The sequence below is a fragment of the Anarrhichthys ocellatus genome, unplaced genomic scaffold, assembly GCF_004355925.1.
Source record: "Anarrhichthys ocellatus isolate YVR2014 unplaced genomic scaffold, GSC_Weel_1.0 scaffold12, whole genome shotgun sequence".
Classification (NCBI taxonomy): Eukaryota; Metazoa; Chordata; class Actinopteri; order Perciformes; family Anarhichadidae; genus Anarrhichthys; species Anarrhichthys ocellatus.
The window spans coordinates 10,025,120-10,044,947 of NW_022280042.1; the positions used below are offsets into that span (position 1 = coordinate 10,025,120).

At 43.5% G+C, this 19,828-nt stretch overlaps 4 protein-coding genes across 5 annotated transcripts in view; 3 read left to right on the plus strand and 1 right to left on the minus strand.

Annotated features, from left to right (window-relative positions):
* The first annotated feature begins 2,279 nt into the window (after positions 1 to 2,279).
* Positions 2,280 to 5,483, plus strand: LOC116385915 (claudin-34-like). Its single transcript, XM_031851681.1, has 2 exons — positions 2,280 to 2,330; positions 3,662 to 5,483. Exon 2 carries the CDS (start codon positions 3,893 to 3,895, stop codon positions 4,613 to 4,615), a length of 723 nt encoding a protein of 240 aa, XP_031707541.1. The 5' UTR covers positions 2,280 to 2,330; positions 3,662 to 3,892; the 3' UTR covers positions 4,616 to 5,483.
* Positions 5,371 to 8,490, minus strand: sumo1 (small ubiquitin like modifier 1). The gene is made up of 5 exons (XM_031851682.1): positions 8,385 to 8,490; positions 7,960 to 8,034; positions 7,468 to 7,545; positions 7,254 to 7,325; positions 5,371 to 6,878 (listed from the first exon to the last, which is right to left on the minus strand). Exons 1-5 carry the CDS (start codon positions 8,394 to 8,396, stop codon positions 6,810 to 6,812), a joined length of 306 nt encoding a protein of 101 aa, XP_031707542.1. The 5' UTR covers positions 8,397 to 8,490; the 3' UTR covers positions 5,371 to 6,809.
* Positions 8,491 to 9,192: 702 nt separating this feature from the next.
* On the plus strand, positions 9,193 to 17,013 carry map3k2 (mitogen-activated protein kinase kinase kinase 2). Of its 2 annotated transcripts, XM_031851885.1 has the most exons (17): positions 9,193 to 9,502; positions 10,167 to 10,239; positions 10,480 to 10,598; positions 10,777 to 10,817; positions 10,893 to 10,992; positions 11,102 to 11,215; positions 11,397 to 11,493; positions 11,645 to 11,775; positions 11,852 to 11,931; positions 12,046 to 12,110; positions 12,231 to 12,323; positions 12,471 to 12,701; positions 12,784 to 12,932; positions 13,031 to 13,162; positions 13,246 to 13,375; positions 13,448 to 13,625; positions 13,833 to 17,013. In XM_031851885.1, exons 2-17 carry the CDS (start codon positions 10,185 to 10,187, stop codon positions 14,050 to 14,052), a joined length of 1,935 nt encoding a protein of 644 aa, XP_031707745.1. In that variant the 5' UTR covers positions 9,193 to 9,502; positions 10,167 to 10,184; the 3' UTR covers positions 14,053 to 17,013. The 2 variants fall into 2 exon arrangements, with proteins under 2 accessions (XP_031707745.1, XP_031707744.1); XM_031851884.1 differs by having other exon boundaries at positions 13,246 to 13,625.
* Positions 17,014 to 17,676: 663 nt separating this feature from the next.
* cyp27a2 (cytochrome P450 family 27 subfamily A member 2) overlaps positions 17,677 to 19,828 on the plus strand; it is a 5,094-nt gene continuing 2,942 nt past the window's right edge. Inside the window, exons 1-5 of the mRNA XM_031851886.1 lie at positions 17,677 to 18,065; positions 18,750 to 18,940; positions 19,026 to 19,225; positions 19,296 to 19,493; positions 19,583 to 19,746. Coding sequence (XP_031707746.1) covers positions 17,817 to 18,065; positions 18,750 to 18,940; positions 19,026 to 19,225; positions 19,296 to 19,493; positions 19,583 to 19,746 — 1,002 coding nt within the window. The 5' untranslated portion in view covers positions 17,677 to 17,816. The remainder of the gene's footprint in view (positions 18,066 to 18,749; positions 18,941 to 19,025; positions 19,226 to 19,295; positions 19,494 to 19,582; positions 19,747 to 19,828) is intronic.

A 19,828-nucleotide genomic window follows, 5' to 3' on the forward strand; every position in this document is an offset into this window, starting at 1 on the left:
TCCTGTTTAACCTCCTGACAGCCATGATATCAAGTTAGAGCTCCTGCTTTTACAACAAACCATCTCTTTCTATAAGGGTCGATTTTTACATACGATCTCCTTCTGGAGTGACATCTCTAAAGGACTGAGGCACAGCTGGTGTTTCTGTGGAGGTTCATCTAACAGTTAGCACTTTACTCTCTGGTTTGACTCTTGTATATTTATTTGAAGACGTGCCTGCTGTAGCTTCCCACCACTGTGAACCTCATGGACTGAAGTGGGCGCTGTGTACGGCACACACACCACATGTATGCAGTGCACACTTTCACCTACAAAGCAATAAAATGATAAAGCTCAGAGATCTTTGTTCTGTAATTATGTCTCTTAAGGTAAGGACAATGCAGTAAGAATATTTAAATTTTAAATCATTTCATCAGAAGATAAGTCAGCCTTTCGCTGTGTTTTCTGTCTCCAGGCCTGTCGGAGGTAATCAGCGTTAATCAGACACACCTGCAGCAGCAGACCCCCTCTAATCAGACACACCTGCAGCAGCAGACCCCCTCTAATCAGACACACCTGCAGCAGCAGACCCCTCCACACTCACCTCGTGGCTTTTGTGTCCTTTTCTTTTTTTACAGCATGGCTTCCGTGCAGCGCCTTTTTACACTTATCTGCTCTTGACAGTGCTGACTTTACAGATTCCCCCCACCTATTTGTTTTAGTTGTAAATAGATTACCTTATTAAAGAAGTGCCAGGTTTGTGCCAGTCTTAGACACTATCTGCCCGAGAATCAAGAAAATGAAAGTGGATTTTAGAAAGCACTGAAACAAGTGAAGACAGCTTTGGGCTTGTTGGAAAGAGTAGTTCCTTCCAGATGAGACTGCGTCCAGTGTTTTATGCTACGCTAAGATACGGAGAAGCAAAGTAAAAAACAGGTTTTAACTTTCGGTGAGTCGTGGGTGCGAACATGCTCGTGGCTTTTCTGTCCCGTCTTGAACTCGTTACATATTTGAAGAACAAACCAATGATTCGGTTTATGGTCCAGTTGCAACCTTTGAAACAGCCAAACATAGAGTTTATAGTGTTTGCTTTAATTGGGCAGGTGGGAGTGGAGAGAGATGCCACGATTATTCCCAGATCTGATACCAGACCAGCAGGAATGCACTTCAGGGAAATGTCTTCACTTTCTGACAAAACGAGGAGATCACAAGCACACACTTGAACTTTGATTTCCTCTTAAATACGTACACATTTATTGATTAACGTTTGTCTCAGGATCTCTTTAACTGTCAGCTTGTATACAGTCTTTCATAATCATGTGAAATACAGACGCAGAAGATCTCGATGACGTATTTGAATCTATTGCTCAACGTCCTCTTACACTTTTACGACACGCTGGGACTTTTTCCAGCCCTATTGGGTGAAGGATCAGGAGTTTAATTTGGAGTATAGCGTGTGGGAATAAGGACCAGTAAACATGTCTGGCTTTCTTTCAGACTCCACCTTCACCACACAATGTTTTAATGCACTTTTATCACAAACGATGACTTCACCTTTTAGTTATGGGGGATGGACACTGAACTAGAATAACCGCGTGAAGCCGTGTGTTAGGATTTGAGTTACGCAAAATTTATGTTAATTACATGTAGAAGTTATTTTGATATTTTGTTTTTCTTTGCTGCACAAGCACACACAGGGGAAGAATTCTGGCATCATCATCCAGTGATATTTTATTTCACTGGACTGTTGGTGCCTTACAGATTATGTGAAAATGATGCAGTTTTATTGCTTTTTCAAACTAATGTATCATATTTTATTCTGTTGTTACCTTCCCATTTACGAATTAACCTGAACTTTAAAAGCAAATACTAATTTAGTAATATATTACATTATATCGTCAAACACAAGCCTACAAGAGGACCTGCTCACCCATTAAATTATACTTTCTACAAACAAACAAACTTCTTTGTTGATCTTTAAACACATTTTGTTAACAACATTCATTTTACTCTCTTTGGAACTAGATCATCAGTACATTTCTACAACAAATCACATTATTTCAAATCTGCAAATGGCCCTCAACAGGAAGAACAAAACATTATTCTAGTTTTGGATGCCTGAGCACTTATCGATACACCAGGTGAAATTGTAAAATGTGCAATAAAAATAAAGTGAAGAATATGAAACTAGATTCCAGTGACAGTGACACCCTGCCTCTCCATCAGAGCGTATGTTCTGTCAATCATTTGCAGTTTCACAACATGACGGGAAACTGTATCTAGGTTATTGGTCGCAAGAGGAGGAAGTGTGCTGCTGCGTGTGAGGCTCAGCTCAACTGAACAGCACTCAGGTACGTGACAAGATGAACCGTTTGACTTCCAGGCTGTAATTGAAGTTACCTGAAATGCTTTAATCTTTAAAATATCAATAATATACTCAGCATAAGTGTCAGAGTTATCATTTATTTTGTTTTATTATTCCTTATTCCATATTTGGTGATTTTATTTAAACTTCTTCTCATGCTGCTTTCATTATAATCAGTTTGATAATTAAAATGTATCGGTGCATGTACAAAATAAACCGTTTCAGACTCGCAGGGAAATCTGTACATTACAGTTCTTATAGGAATGTCAGAAAAAAATATAAATACAGGACTATGTTAAATATAAATAAAGGACTATGTCAAATATAAATACAGGACTATGTTAAATATAAATAAAGGACTATGTCAAATATAAATACAGGACTATGTTAAATATAAATAAAGGACTATGTTAAATATAAATACAGGACTATGTTAAATATAAATAAAGGACTGTTAAATATAAGTACAGGACTATGTTAAATATAAATACAGGACTATGTTAAATATAAATAAAGGACTTTGTTAAATATAAATACAGGACTATGTTAAATATAAATAAAGGACTATGTTAAATATAAATAAAGTACTATGTTAAATATAAATACAGGACTATGTTAAATATAAATACAGGACTATGTTAAATATAAATACAGGACTATGTTAAATATAAATAAAGGACTTTGTTAAATATAAATGAAGGACTATGTTAAATATAAATACAGGACTATGTCAAATATAAATACAGGACTATGTCAAATATAAATAAAGGACTATGTCAAATATAAATAAAGGACTGTAGTATTCAATAATTATTGCACATGAGCAGACAGAAAGAAATTAGCCGATGCATAAAAACCAGAGGAGACAATGGATCTCGTACATTTATTTGGTTATTCAACAGCTCATACTTATGAAAATCAAACAACAGAAGGTGATGAACAAACATGGACATTCTGCAGTGTAACAGACATATTTGGTTAACATTCAAATCAACCACAATAGAAGTGTTCCTGAATCATCCATTTTTGGGGAGAGATTTTGTGTGAAATTTGATTTTTAGATTTACTTAACAGAAGAGAATTAGTGTGATAGTCAACTGGGAAGCTTTAAAGCTTTATTGTTCTCATGACACCAACGATCATGATACTTCAGGGCTCCACACTCAGCTTGTCAGATTATCATATTACATGTTAAATATATTTTTAATGTGGTTTGTTTCATACAACGATGCACAATAGTTTGAGAAGAAGATACATATTTTCTGAGATGTTTTGCCTTCAACGTGAACACCTGTGTTTGTGTTTGCGTCCTCTCAGAGGGAGCTGCAGGTGCTCGTTTGCCAGGTAACCCAGGTGACAAAGGAGCATCAGAGGACCTGCAGGGTTGAGAGGGAGTGAAAGAGGAGGAAGAGCTGCAGCCACAGAGAAAGGCCTCCCTTGCTGGATACGTGTGATTCTGAACCTTCCCCCTGGATTTGATCTCTTCATGATGCCCAGTTTGAGCAGGACTTCCTTGGTTACCTGACGTTCTGTCGTGGCTCCACTGCTATGACCTACCTGGCTCACACTGGCCATGCCCAGCTCGGCGCCCTCGGGCTGAGCTGCGTCGGCTGGACGCTCACCGCCGTGGCGCTTGGACTCATCCAGTGGAGGGTTTGGCTGGTTTCTGACAGGGAGGTCATCACCTCCGGAGTGGCCTGGGTGGGCATCTGGCGGGCCTGCTTCAACAGCCACACCCATGTGACCCCTGGCTTTAGGATCATGCACTGCAGGTACATCAGTCTGACTGAGGCCTTCACGCCGCCGGAGATCGTGGCGGGTCAGGTTCTCATGCTCCTGTCTCTGCTGGTGGGGCTTAGTGGGAACGCTTGCGGTGTTTACGCCTTGAGGAACGTTTATTTTGGGATGGAGAAGAGCTCCCCAATCCGCTCGGCGTTCTTCACCACCGGCGCTCTGTGCCTGTCGGCGGCCGTGATGTCCATCATACCTCTCCTGTGGAACCTGAGCTCAGTAGTGACCAATCAGACCATCACGTTCCCCCCTGAGTTTAAAATGCCCCAGGCTCCAGATTCTCAACATGTGGGGTGCGGCATCTGGGTCGGGATGGTGGGGACAGTCCTCATGGTTGTCTCTGGGATTATTTTCTGTACGTACAGGTTACCAGTGAGGTCGCGGCACCTGGACTCGTCATTACCTGCACAATCAGTGACTGACAGCAGGGGGGCCGGCGGGGAAGACAACCCGGCGTTTGAGTCTCACGAACACTTGTGATCCGTCTGTTTGGATGTTTAAACCTCATGAACTCACAGAGGAAACTAATCCCAATGACGACTTCAAAATACTCTCATTTGCAAAATGAGATTGAACTGAAGAAAGAAAAGTAAATCAGCTTCTGGTTTCCAACATGCATTACACCTGATTTTATTTATTCAGCTCATTAATTGTTTACAGTGATTCGTCTAATGTTGTACTCTGGAGGAGGATGAGTTGAATGACAGTAAACACACTTAATCAGATGACATTAAAATGTACAAGTTGCTCACTATTTGTTTTTGCTTGTTTGTTTCGGTATGATGTGGATCTATAGAACAATATACATCGCTCTCACAAAATGCTAATTTAATCTTTCTCAGCGTAAAGCTGCAGTGCTGTTATTTTAAATGCTAATATGTTAAGAACAGTATAGCTGAGATACATGACATGAATAAATGTAAAAATGTGTTTATATGGCTGTTGATCTAAGTAATTCAATATATATATTTATGGTAATAGAATACCAGCTGTTTTAACTGATATAAAAAGAGATTAACTGATTAACTTGGGGCAGGTTGCATTAACCTCACCATACTGACTGAACTCATACTGAAACTGAAGTATGAGTTGCTTCCTGATTTCAAGTAAATGAAAGCATAATGTATGTGGGCACAAACTGCACCGTTTAATTGAATTAACTAGAATCTGAAGCTGTTGGATTCGGACACTTTTACATTCCTTCAATGAGTACTAAGAATAAAAGCACTCAGCAGTATTTTCTTAAATATTTTATTCAAAAAAAGCAACAAACTCATCTCCAGAATTTCAAACCATCTGTATCAATGCTCCTCTGACGATGAACAGTCCCTTCGCCTCACTGGGATCAGCGTTATGGCTCAAATCACAGCCCTTCCTGTTCACCGACGCACCAAAGGAAAGATGATGAACAGTCGGTCGGGTTGAGATAATCTTTTACTTTGAAGGACACCTCTGAGAAATGACAAGAATCGAGTATAACCAATGCTCGACTTCATTTAGAAAAGGATCATTCCTTTGAAAGAAGCTTTGTTTCTGGATGCTGAAAAACATAATGCGTGGCAGTAGAGGCAGCTGACATGACTTCGTATTGAGTGAACAGATAGATGTCCCAGAGCTGTGGTTCAACCATCACACGCTGGCTGTTTGAGTGTTTGTGATGAGGATCGTTGGTCAGTTTGGGGCTGCTCGTGATCCTAACCTTCTTGAGGAACTTCATACAGCACACAGAGTGAGACTTTCTTTCCAAAAAACACAAAGAAAAGCTTAAAAAACAAGCACTGACACCACATAATAACATGTCACTGTTCGTAGATGACTATTTGAAAGATTTTTCTTTAAACAAACTGAGTTTAAACACCGCATGACTGTCAGCGAGCAAAAATGTTTCCATATCGGGTATATATTTAGATATATCGCTACAGAACCAACCCCTCTAATATAAATAAAAGAAGACTGCAGATACATGTGGCATATCAATCAAACGCACTCCAATACTGAATACAACATATACAAGTAAAGCACAAATATCATTTAAAATGTGTTTTGGAACTCTCAAATGTTACCGCATCGGGTCAATTATTATCATCTTTTTACAATTTTATGACGGGGGCAGTTCCTCTGAAACAGCACAGAGGCTGTAAATGCAAAACATGCCGAAACAAATGTTGACGAACTGCTAATCCAGCTGTATATCAGCACATAATATGTGTCGTGACTCTCTGGTAAGAACGTCTACGAATGCCCTGAATGTTGTCCAGAAGATGTGTGGATTGAACTGCCCGACTGGATCTTTGACATCTAGCTTTGAGTCAGAAATGAAGAGGAGTGCATTGTTTATCAATGTCCTGTAAAGAAGAAGATGGTGCCAAACCAAGTGACACAGCGTAACAACACAGGACGCCACATCTTGAGATTCTCACATTTGAATTGAACTATTTAAACTTGATCGGTTATTACAATCATTTCCAAAACAGCGTGCGGAGCAATTGCTGAATTCTAGAAGGCAAAAAAGGAAATATTAGACCCGCTGTCCTTTTCCTCGTCTGTTCAACTTTCCTCAAACATGGAAGCCCTGATAAGAGTCGCTTTTGATCCAGATGGTTTGAAACTGAACAGAAATACGTACATACATACAAAATAAAATACAAAATAAGAAAAAATAAATGCAGGAGGTTTAATCGTGCCAAAGTCCACCAGTCTGTTCTTGATAGACCTCGATGACGTCCTCGTCCTCCATCCCCAGCTACCATGGACAAACAGCAGAGACACATATTGGAAAGACATGCAAGTCATGTAAGACATGGAAGTCATGATTGCAGTTAATCATTCCAAGAATGAATGAATGATTAAAAACAGGAAGTAAATGTCTACATAACTAACTAGTATGTCATAAAAGAAACACACGTCCACCTGGATCTATAGAAAGTTCAGAGACTGTTCTCTGAACTTTCGATTTTCTGAAGAATGTCTAGCAGTCTTGAGAAAATAACACATACTCAGCTTCTCTTTGCAAAATCGGTTAGACACAACCATGTGAATTAAACAATATCATTTTTAACAGGATAACAAAGTACATTTTTATCTGAAGGGATGCTGAAGTCAGGAGAGACAGGTTTACCTCTTTTGGAGTTTGGTTGTCTGCGATTCTCTGTCCTTCAAACAGAAACCGTAGCGTGCTTGCTGGAACACCCTTTAAGAAACAACACAACACCAATCTGAGATAATGGCCTCTGGTGCTGTTGGAGCTGATCTGACATCTTTAAAACAAAAAGTTAGCCTGTGAATGCCCAGACTCAAAATCTAGTTAGAAGTAACTTAGAAAGACCAAAGACCTGTCTCTGGCTGTAAGACTCCTTCAGCTTCTTCAGATGTGTCGTCATTTTAACCTTAAAGTGGATTTCGCTGCTGTCCTGTGGGCAGAGAGAGAACATGATTATGAGAAGCAGCGTGACAGCTTTCTGTTGTTGCAAAATAACAACATTACTGGAAGAAGTCCAAAGAAAGCGACACCTGAATGAAACCAAATCACTTACAGGAAATGATAGAGTTTAAATAATATAGTTTTAGACTTGTGGATACATCACACAGCTTAACACCTGTTCAAGATGAACTTCTCCAAAGCAAAACTTGTAGCTAATACGTTTAAGTTAAAATAAGTGCAAACATTCCGCAGATCGTACCTCCACAGTCATTTATAGAGCAGTAACCAGAGCCTACACACTACACTGATTACACAATAGCACATCAACAACTTGTGTTCAGTGTTTAATACTCCTGTGTTATGATCAATGAGACACATCCATCATCCCTGCGTTCATACACACCTGACCGATCACTTTTAGTTTGATGTACTCTCCATCCTTCTTGTCCCCCCCGTCTTGGCTGGATGGTTTTGTCTCCTTAAAAAACAACAACAAATAAACAGTTAAAACAGTTAAACGCCACACACATTACAAATAGGCCCGAAGGCTTACTGTCGCTGATACAACACTGTTATTAGATATGGGAATGGTTCGGCCTCATAATTCTGGTTTCGCTTATTGTTTTATAGCTGAACTTTGAAACTAAGCCGCAGAGCTAAACTGCTATTTAAGCATGTAGCTCTGGGCCTGAAGCTACACGAGCTATCAGTTAGCATGCTATTTAACCAGAGACGAGGTACCAGCCACACACAGACACTATCATTTGTCACTTTTTAAATTTAAAGCAGAGTATGAACAATAAAGACTCTCTAAAGTTAATATCTTACCGTATCTGACATGTTTTCTCTCTGTGTATGCTGTTAAAATGAGTGACAATAGATGCAGCTAACGCTAGCTTTCAATCGCAGCTCTTAGCTTGATGTTGTGAGAATTCTCTTCTTCTTCTACTTCTTTTTTTGAGGTTTACTGGCGGTTGGCAAACAAGGGTTAGAATTGGCGCATTACCGTCACCAACTGGCACGGAGTGTGGATCACTGGACGTGATGTTTTTATTACATAGTAATAGGGTTTAATATTGGAAACTTTGCCATTTTTTAGGGGCAAATGTTCTGATTGGCCATGTGCACTGTGATAGCAAAGAATATAATAATAATAATAATAATTTGTATAGCACCTTAAAAACAGAATTTACAGACAAAACAGCAAAAACAAGACAATAATAACAATAACAGAAATCTACATACAAATAAAATAATAAATAAATAAAATTATATATATATATATATATATATATTTATTTAGTAAAATAATTAAGTAAAATCAACAAATAAAAATAAAACAGAAATAAAACAGAAAAGTGACGACATTACATAAAAGCCAGCCTGTAAACATGTATAAAAACTATTTAAAATTATTATTATTACATGTCTCTGACGTCACAGGTTGTGTTTTTGTTGGGGGTTAAGACCTGTCAAGTACACAACAATAAAAAATAAGATATCTGGTTAAGTGTTTTCAACATAAAGGACGAAATACGTAGCTATGCGTTTTCCCTACGTGAGACATTTGTGATTTTATTTTGTCAGCAAAATATGTACACTTCCGGTGTCCATTTGTTCATTAACACCTGTTAGCTTAACGCAACCGAGCGACAACAGCGAGCGAAGCTACCGTCACCCAGGTTGTAAAGTGTCGGTTAACTTTGCTTTTTCTGTTACCTCCCAGACACGGAGATACTTTGTAGGATAAACCGTTATCTTGTCCTTTATCTGCCTGGAGATATACCCAGCGGGCTAAAACTGACACAGCCGTCTGGGCCTCGTCGTAGTGGCCCAGACTCGAGTGAAGTTAGGACAAACTTCTGCTTCCTTTAGCGGCTCTCCGCGGGGCTCCTGTCACCGGCCCTGTGGATGAGGACGTGAACACGCATCCAACCGACCACCAGGTGAGATGATGAAGATGATGAAGATGAAGCTGTTCGCTCCAGACCGTTCATTAGGTCGTTTAATTGTTGCTTTTTACGGTCGAGCCTTGAATAGCTAGTGCGGCTAGCTAGCATTAGCTTGACAACTTCCCTGGCCTGACAGCTAGCTCTCTGCGAGGATCTCTCGGCTAGCATTAGCCACTTAGCTTGTTAGTCAATGTTAGCATGCGGGGCTAGCAAGTTGACTCAATGCTAACGATAATTATCTACCACAGGAGGCCGTAATAGTGGCTGTGTTGTTGGTATTAACTTTGCTGGGACTGGTGGTGTTCGCTCACTAGCTAGCCAGCTAGCCACCAGAGGTTTGCATAGGAAGGTATTCGTTTTATAAATATGTTAAGTGGTGTCATAGCTCACTGTCATCAAGTGGATGTCAGTCTTCTGTCTGTAGATTAATACATTATGTCTGTAGTGTTACATGTTAACATCAGACTGTAGATTAATACATTCTGTCTGTAGTGTTGCACGTTAACTTCACACTAATAACACATTAAATATTATGACAACTCGTGATGATTATGTTTACCTCCACTGTTCACAGATCAGCTGATCACTCAGCAGCTTCAGGCTCTGACTTGTGGCTCGATCAGCTGTCAAGATGTAAATTGTCCTTTTGCTGTTGCAGGAGAAAGGAATCCCTTTGATGGTAGAATCCTCTTTCCTGGCCTCCTGGGTCAATCGCAGTGCCATGATGATGGGTACGTGCGTGTGTGTGTGAGCCAGCTAGCTTCGTCTTTCATCAAACCTTCAACCCAAGAAATGTATTTTCTGCTGAATAATGTGTCTATTACTTGTTCTTACTGCTGGTTTGAAAGACAACAAAAGAGGATTTTAAATATTTTTTACGTCTTGAAATAAGAGTCCTACAGATAATATTGTGCAGTCCTGCAAAAGTAATGTTTACATCAAATCCTAAACTGAAATCTCGTCGTCATCAGATGAGCAGGAGGCGCTGAACTCGATCATGCAGGACCTGGCCGAACTGCACCGCTCTAGCCGTCCTGCCATGTTCCTGTCGGACCTGGGCAAACCCAAAGCCTCCTCGCCGAAGAACCAGGTAACCGCTTCCTCAGACGCTCGCCAAGAATGTCAGCCAAAGATCACAAAGTGCCGGTGATGGCCCTGAACATTAGGGAGCCAGAGCCTCTTGTCCTTTGCTTCTTAGAAAAACAAGAGGCAATAAAATGTGTTCTCACGTCTCTGTTCATTCATCTGATATGATGTCTTTCCTACAGAACGATGTCAGAGTGAAGTTCGAGTTCAAAGGGGAGAAGAGGTGAGGACCAGTTTCACCACTTTATTGTTGTCGATGCTGAAAGCTCTGACCTCTGACCGTTCTTCTTCTCTGTAGAATCTTACAGTTCCCTCGACCTGTCAAGCTGGACGACCTGAAGGCGAAAGCTAAAGTGGCTTTCGGTCAGACGATGGACCTTCACTACACCAACAATGAGGTCTGAAGCCTTCACAGGTGTCGTGAAGACGTTTCACGTGCATGTGAACTGAAACGTGACGGAGGCGTTGTATTGAATGACATATAAAACTATTGTTTTCTTCTTGCAGTTGGTGATTCCGCTGACCACTCAGGACGACCTGGACAAGGCCGTGGAGCTGCTGGATCGCAGTGTTCACATGAAGAGCCTGAAGATCCTCCTGGTGCTCCAGATCTCCTCTCAGGTGAGCAGCTCCCAGACTAGCTTCACTGTGTAAGTAAGTAAGTAAGCTTCAGCAAAACGTGCATGCCGTTAATTTGACCTCTGAAGCCGTGTTTCTTTTAGACTATCGTAGCATGCAATGTGAAACTGATACCGAGGTACAAAACAAGAAGTTAAGTCTCCAGACGTCTCTGTTTCTCCAGAACTCTTCCTCCAATATGGACCTCTTGCGGTCCCACGAGGAGCTGGACAACACGAGGTTCAGAGTCGCCGACCAGAAGAGTATGCTGGCTTTGATCGGTGAGTAATGTCTCCTGGTCACACTTAAGCTAAATAGAAATTCACAGACGTGAAGCAAACTCAAAATAAATGCTGCATCACTCTGATGCACCTCCTGACTATTTCACACAAGTAGACATTAATAATAATATTTACTCTACAATCATCTCAGGCTCCCATTCGACAGACCGCAGCTCCCCTCCTCCCGGTTACATTCCCGACGCGCTGCAGCAGGTGGCGAGGAACGGCTCCTTCACCAGCATCAACAGCGAGGGGGAGTTCATCCCTGAGAGCATGGACCAGGTAGGGTCAGAACCACGCACTGACATCACATCCTCTTCATATTTACAGTCATATTATGTGAGTTTCTGTTCTCCAGATGCTGGACCCGCTGTCTATGAGCAGTCCAGAAAACTCTGCGTCTGGAAGTTGTCCTTCTTTAGACAGCCCTCCGGACAGGTCAGGGCCTCAGCACTTTATTTACACCGTCGCACGCTATGCCTGCTTTTGTGTGCACACCACGTCTCAAGTAAACTCTACTAATCTACTTTCTGTTGTTGTCGTGCTGTGCAGCGACTATCCCAAGTCCAGGATGCCCCGAGCACAGAGCTACCCAGACAACCACCAGGACTTTCCAGGTGAATGTTTGAGAGTTCTGAGAACATTTTAATACCTTATGCATGTTTAATTCCATCAAGTAGCTGCTGGGTGTGATTGTATTTTTCCTGGATCTTCATCTCCCTCCTCTTCGTCTCTAGAGTACGACGTCCCAGTGTTTGAGAAGTCGGGGAAAGGTGGGACGTACCCTCGGAGATACGGCATTCCCTTCGGTCTTCAGGATTACAGTGATGGTGGGTTATTTGCCTGAATAAGTAAGATATAAAGAATTTACTTTCACTACGGCTGCATGAGCCAGACTCTGTTTATAACCCTGGCTGTCCTCTTCCTCTGCTCCTCTTCCTCTGCTCCTCTTCCTCTGCTCCTCTTCTTCTACTCAGGGAGGAAGACCTTCCCTCGTGCTCGGCGAACGCAGGTTCACGGCTTCCGCTCGCCGGTTAGCTTCAGCCCGACGGAGCAGTCCCCCAGCACCAGCAGCGGCAGCAGTGTTTTCACTCCCGACCTGGAGGAGGCCCCGGGGCCCGCCAGGAGGCCGCGGAGGGGCAGCGACATCGAACCCAACCCGACCGCTCCCACGCTGTCTGTAATGGACATCAGCCCGCCCAGCCGCTGTGAGTCGCATGTTGATTTCATGTGTCGGAACACACCGGTGCACAAAGTGTCTCGGCTTGTTATCTGATGTTTTTATTTCAGCTCCTCGCGCCCCAACAAACTGGCGGCTGGGAAAGCTCCTGGGTCAAGGCGCCTTCGGACGGGTTTTCCTCTGTTATGATGCCGACACTGGACGGGAACTGGCGGTCAAACAGGTCCAGTTTGACCCAGAGAGTCCGGAGACCAGCAAGGTGAGAGACGTAGGAATGTTCATGATCAAATAGAAAGCATGTATGGAAGGTTAACAAACAGGAAAAGATGAACGTTCTCTTTCTTCCCGGTCGTTTAGGAGGTGAGCGCTTTAGAGTGTGAAATCCAGCTCTTAAAGAATTTGTGTCACGAGCGGATCGTCCAGTACTACGGCTGCCTGCGGGACACGATGGAGCGAACGCTCTCCATCTTCATGGAGTACATGCCCGGCGTGAGTTTACCTTTAAATTTGGACTTAATGTGGCAATAAATGGTCTCCTACCTGCTGATGTTTCTGTGGTTTGGTGGTTGAAGGGCTCCATTAAGGACCAGCTGAAGTCGTACGGAGCGCTAACGGAAAACGTGACGCGCCGCTACACCCGGCAGATCCTGGAGGGGGTTTCCTACCTGCACAGCAACATGATCGTCCACAGAGACATTAAAGGTGAGGGGGACACTTCGTGTTATCCGACATCGGGAAGATGCAGCCGGGTGACTCTCTCTCTTCCTTGTTCAGGGGCCAACATCCTTCGGGACTCGGTGGGTAACGTGAAGCTGGGAGACTTCGGGGCCAGTCGGCGACTGCAGACCATCTGTCTGTCAGGAACGGGCATCATGTCGGTGACCGGCACCCCCTACTGGATGAGCCCAGAAGTGATCAGTGGAGAGGGGTACGGCAGGAAGGCCGACATCTGGTGAGACCTCGCATAAGTCCTGCTCTTTTGAGCTCGACTCCAAATTCAGAGCTGCCATTGCAAAGAAAACATAAATTACAAAGATAACCAACCTTGTAATGGCAGTTTCATAAAATAACACTTTAAGTCCTGAAGGGGAGCTGGTCTGTGCTTGAATGGCACATTTGGTCCTCGTGTTCTGGTTCTAATGTGTTTTTCCTCCTTTAGGAGCGTCGGCTGCACCGTAGTGGAGATGCTGACTCAGCGACCCCCGTGGGCAGAGTTTGAGGCCATGGCGGCCATCTTTAAGATCGCCACCCAGCCCACCAACCCTGTGCTGCCGGCCCACGTGTCGGACCACTGCCGAGACTTCCTCAAGCGGATCTTTGTAGAGACTAAGCAGCGTCCGTCTGCCGACGAGCTACTGAGGCACATCTTTGTACATTAGCCTGAATCTTTAACCCCCGCCTACCTGATTCGGCCTTACCCGGTGGGGCGTCCTGGCCTCTGACTTCTCCCCCTCCCCCTCCATGCTGGAACTATATGGACCAGGAGGAACCGGCTGAAAGAAGGCGGGGTGTGTGGACAGGTGGTGGGGTGCGTACAAGCTCCTCCCGTCTCTGTTTGTATGAGACCGCCATAGAGGACATGAATTTACATTTTATTTTTCTCCGCAAGTTGCACCTTAATTTCTCAACCAAGGAGGGGCGGAGCACTTTCTCCTTTTTTATGTTTGTACGGTTCCTCTCTTCACGCGTTGGAGCGGGATGGTGTCGGTGTCGTGGACCTGCAGGAGATGATGCCTGGACCCCCATCTCGCTGACCCGACCCCAGAATGTAGTCTCCTGCCAAAACCCAGAGGGATGGTGCCGACCTGGGCCCGCTGCTATCGACGAAACTAGTGCAGAGAACACTCCCTCATCCCGCGTCCTCTTCCTCTCCGTCTCTGTCTCTCTGCTTTACTGTCGACCTGCCTCCATCTTTGTTCTTCGCCATGTGCCTTTTCTGTTTGTTGAACTTGGTGTAGGACTGAGTCCTGAGTTCTTCGCCACAAGGTTTCTCAGTTTTCTTTTGCCTCCCGGATAAACTGCCTTTGCACCGTCAACCCCGCAGATCTCCGTTCAGCCGTAACGTTCTGGAAGAGGACTCCTGGAGGAGAGATGACGTCTCTTCGTACTCGGATCAGATTGATCTCTTGTCATGACTCCATTACTTGAAGCAGGAGAGAGGCGAGAAGCTCACAGCTGATTGGCCGGAGGTCCGGCTGCATGACGCTGAGGTCGGCTTATATTTCAGACTAGACAAACGTGGAGGATGAGCCGCTACGCTCACAGGTAACGTATGTGTCCATCGCTGCAGAGACGCTCCTCAGATCAGACTTCACACTGGAAGACGTTTACAGCATCGCAGCTTCTTTTCTTTGTTTTTGCCAAATCAGATGTGAACTCGTCACTTTAGCCGAACCACAAACACTCCATTCGACATGTCTCTCTCGCTCTCGCTCTCTCTCTCTGTTTCCTCCTGAGCTTCCAGAACGTCCGTTAACAGAACGCCTACGAGCACATTAAAGACTATTCAATGTGATTCATTACGTGCTCTTCAACATGATCAGTAACACTGAGTTCTGCTCCGCTCTTTGCTCGTTTAGTTTTAAAATGCCTTTAATATTTGTTCAGGCTGCTGAATCCCCAAACATTTGATTATTATTATCAAACGGAGGTGATGAGTCTCGGTGTGTTTAAGTGTCGGTCGCAGCTTCACGTTTAATGAAAGAAACAATAGGATTCAAAGGCAAAATCTGACCTCATTAAAGGTGCAGTCAGTCACTGTTTACCGGCACAGATTAACCGCAGTGCGTCTGCACAGAGAAAGACGTTTTATTTGCTCGTTAGCTGTTTGATTGTTTCCGTTGTTCTAACCACCGTAGTCGGTGTGCTGCTGAGCTGTCGGGTGTTTAGTGGAACATGAACACTGTGGTACGATGAATAATGCTTTTCTGTTTCTGGTACTCGGTAACACTTTAATTCTGTAATAATGTTAAACACATCTCCTGTAAAGAGCGAAGTGGTTTGGTACGATGTAATTCAAGGAGAACAGAGTCTCTAATAATAATACTTTGATCTAACCTTGCTCATCTACTTCTAATGTTTACCAGCAAACGTTCTAGGGATGATTTTCTCTTTAATTTCCTGATCAAGTGAATTCTGCGTTTGTTGTTATAGTTGCTCACAGCGGCCACTAGATGGTAGTAAGGAGACATTTCACTGATTGCACCTTTTTAACAGCAGGAGGAAGATATTGTTGCTCATCAAGCTTTCTCTGAAGGAACTAGTTTGACTTCAGCAGCTGTGATCGGCCGGTTGATCCACAGAAACAAACTCAATCTCTGCGTCTCCAGAACCGACCGTGTCCAAAAGAAGCGAGGGAAGAGAGAGACCGTTCGTTTTGCAAACATTGGTGGTTGTGTTGCGTTTGAGGCGGCTGGCAGTGAGCTGTTGTGAAGGCCGTCAGCACTGGTAGACCTCGAGACGCACAACCGTTCTGCACTATCTTTGATTCACTGACGCTTTCTCACGATTCCTCGTCGGCTCCGTTCAGCGACCTTTTCTTTGCACATTTTAAAGACTATTTTTTTATTTTTAAACAAGTGTTATAGTGTGTGTGTGTGAGAGAGTGAGTGAGAGAGAGAGAGAGAACTCAATACAAGAATGTAACGTCTCTTTACCGTCAGATGGCCTCGTTCACCACCAAGGATTAACTCCTCAGTAACAGTATTTGTCACCTGCAAATGCCGAGATACACCTGTACACTCTTTAGTGTCTAAAGCCACTGCTGCCACTCCTGTGTGTGTGTGTGTGTGTGTGTGTGTGTCTGTGTCTGTGTGTCTCTGTCTGTTTTGTGTGTGTCTGTCTTGTGTGTGTAGACATGCATTTACTGCAATTTGTGCTATTTGGACACTGCGCCCAAAATGCCTTGAGCATTCTGACTGTAGGAGGGGAGAACATTCAAATGATGATTTAAAAAAATAAAAAATAATGAGAAATAATGTACAAATGTATAAAATGAAAATGTACCTTTTTTAAATAAGCAAAGTCCACATATATCCCACAAGTTTGGTCTCTGTGTATTGTTAAAGAAGCCATGTTTATAATTCTAATTGGTTTGTGACCAATACGCCTGTTTATATCAGATCTGTATATCAGTGGTACGCATAATTTTTTAATATATATTTTTTATTTTACTTTTTTTTTAAATGGGAGATTTTATGCATGGTTGGGTCTTGAGAGACGCAGCGGTGCCGTTGAATAGTTGCTGTTTTTTGGCAAAATTCTGGAGTATTGCGACAGCTCTGTGTTCATAATTACAACAATTATGACGATGGAAAAACAATAAAAAGATATTTATTTCACTTTTTTGTGAGTGTTTTTATGTACTCGTATTCTCTTATTTGTTACGCTTTCATATAACTTTATGACCCAGAGATGAACAAAATATTATTTTATTCTGAAACTTTTCATTTTAATGTCTTCACCGGAAGATAGTCAGCAAGTGTATATCAAAGTAATATTAGATTTAGATCATGACTTTTAACGCCCTCTAGTGGCCACAGTTAATAACTACAATGGTGTTATTATCAAGCTGGACAAATTGCATACAATCAATACTTCTGGTTGAATCATTCAAAATAAAAGCTCAAGGAATGTAATTACGCACTTGACCACCAGAGGGCTCCCATGTGAGTTTATTTGCATGTTTAGTTTTGTCCGGTTCTGTACAATAATCCATAAACTGCAGTGACACTCCGACCACTACTTTAATGAGCTTTTTTAATCAAACGTTACACGATTTGTATTTGACAAACACGTTTACAAAGTGCATTCTGTTGTTTAATTAATGTTTTTAATGTGTTCATTTTAATATGATTCAATACATAAAAATGAAGTATAATATTGGCTTTATGTTCTATGTTATAGTTATCTTGTATTCAATCACTCGCATTCTACAATGATTGGTTAACAAATCCTGTTCCCGGACTACCGGAAACCTCCCGCAGGGGGGAAGTACTCTACATTCTGCCAAAAATAAAAGTCTCCACGCTGACAGAAACAAAAGCATTCCAACGATATTGGAAAAAGCATCAACATGACCTGACTTGGGAGAGACATGAAACACTGAAGGCATCATTCCTGAATTATTTTTACACATTCCATCATGGGTTCCTCGGCGGCTGCAGCCCGAGCTCTCCGGCTCTCTGCGCGCTGCGCCCGGGCTCTGCCGGCGGTACAGGCCGGTACGGAGCTGCGCCACCGGGCCTCTGCTGACAGAAGAAACATGACCGTCCAGGCGGCCGCTGAGCCGGGGAAGCTGAAGAGCATCGACGACCTGCCCGGACCCAGTCTGTGCACCACTCTGTACTGGTTGTTCGTCAAAGGATATGCGGACAAGAGCCACTTACTGCAGGTACAAAAAACAAAGTTATTCTTCATTTAAAGCTTATTTCTCTGTTTGTAGTCACGTGTAATGTGATTTACTTCACTTATAAGAACACCAGCAGCTTTAAAAAGCGAGTTGGATGTTTATTAGAGTTTATAATCTTCATTATGGAGATTAGATAACAGCACGTGAGTGAACTGTTCTATTATATACACGTCGTATTGAAGTAACAGTAGTTTAGTGTCATTAGTGTATTAGCCTAGAATGTCACAGTGTTTGTGCAGTATTGACTCCATTAATTTGTAGTATTTGTAATATTTTCACAGAAACTTCAACAGAAAACTTTGCAGATACAGTAACTGTGTTACAACAAAATACAAATGTACAAAAATATAAAACAAAAACCAGCAAAGAAATTAAGACATTCAAATAAGTCAACTTGTAATTGCACAGACTGGTCAGAGATGCATGTTGACATGATACATGCTTCTGTCACGTGTTAGTATTTACTAAATGCTGCAGGAAAGTTACAGATGTGGAAGAAGTATTGAGAATATTTATATGTGTAAAAGTGGGAATAAGAAGTGAACAAGTTATTTCTAAATGAATAACATCTCTGGAGCTGAGTCACCGCTGTGTTTCCTCGTTCATTGATACTCACTGAAAGTACTCGGTTACTTTAAACTGAATCAGCACTCTGAGTTCTTTTAGGGTGTGCAGAGGAGCCTTTACGGGCCCATCTGGCGCTCCAGGTTCGGCCCGTTTGACATCGTGAACGTGGCGTCTCCGGAGCTCATAGCTCAGGTGATCCAGCAGGAGGGCCGCTACCCGTCCAGAGCCGAGCTGCCTCACTGGAAGGAGTACCGGGACCTGAGAGGACAGGCCTACGGGCTGCATGTGGAGTGAGTGGAGACAGATGAGCTTCCATCTGAAAGGAAAGATGTTCCCCTCTAGTGTGAAATCTGAAGACGCTCTTTAACTTTCCAGCACGGGACCGGAGTGGTACCGGATCCGCAGGGCCCTGAACCCCAAGATGCTGAAGCTGCACGAGGTGTCGGCCTACGCCCCCATCATCCACCAGGTGATCGGAGATCTGCTGCGCCGCGTCGAGTTCCTCCGAAGTCTCAGCCAGGACCAGGTCACCGTCTCAGATATGGCTTCTGAGCTCCACAAGTTTGGCTTTGAAGGTGGGGGGGTTTGTTCTTCAGAAAGCTTGACTTCTGGGGAACGGGTTGTGATTGGTTTGACCTCCTGCAGGTATCTCCTCCATCTTGTTTGAGACCAGGTTGGGCTGCCTGCAGGAGGACATTCCCCCGGACACGCTGCGCTTCATCACCGCCGTCAATGAGATGCTGACGCTGTCCGAGACCGTGCTCCTCCTCCCCCGCTGGAGCCGCCGCGTCCTCCCCTTCTGGAGGCGCTTCGTTCAGGCCTGGGACGACCTCTATGACGTAGGTATGACAAGAGAAGGACCGACGGAGGAGCGGATGCAGCGCGGGGTTCAAACACAAGTCAGTAAAGAGTTCTGTGTTTTCCTACGGCAGCTCGGTCCCTCGTCGACAGGAGGATCGCTGAGATTGAAGCTCAGGTGTGCAGCGGCGAGCCGGAAGGGGGCATGTACCTGGCCTACCTGCTGTCCTCTGGCACGCTGACCAGAGCCGAGGTCTACATCAGCCTCACGGAGCTGCTGCTGGGAGGGGTGGACACGGTGAGGGGGGGGGGCTGGTTCTGGTTCTGGTTCTGGTTCTGGTTCATGCTGCTGGTTTCTGTGTGTGATGCTGTTTTGCTCC

What these genes read in the sequence shown, in the direction of transcription:
- LOC116385915 (XM_031851681.1), top strand. Translation starts at nt 3,893, where the DNA reads ATGACCTACCTGGCTCACACTGGCCATGCCCAGCTCGGCGCCCTCGGG.
- sumo1 (XM_031851682.1), bottom strand. An exon ending in AACTAAAAGTGATCGGTCAG is followed by an intron (nt 7,546 to 7,959) that starts GTGTGTATGAAC and finishes CTCTGCCCACAG; the next exon opens with GACAGCAGCGAAATCCACTT. An exon ending in AGTCTTACAGCCAGAGACAG is followed by an intron (nt 7,326 to 7,467) that starts GTCTTTGGTCTT and finishes TGTTTCTTAAAG; the next exon opens with GGTGTTCCAGCAAGCACGCT.
- map3k2 (XM_031851884.1), top strand. Translation starts at nt 10,185, where the DNA reads ATGGTAGAATCCTCTTTCCTGGCCTCCTGGGTCAATCGCAGTGCCATG. An exon ending in CCTCCTCGCCGAAGAACCAG is followed by an intron (nt 10,599 to 10,776) that starts GTAACCGCTTCC and finishes TCTTTCCTACAG; the next exon opens with AACGATGTCAGAGTGAAGTT. An exon ending in TTCACTACACCAACAATGAG is followed by an intron (nt 10,993 to 11,101) that starts GTCTGAAGCCTT and finishes TTCTTCTTGCAG; the next exon opens with TTGGTGATTCCGCTGACCAC.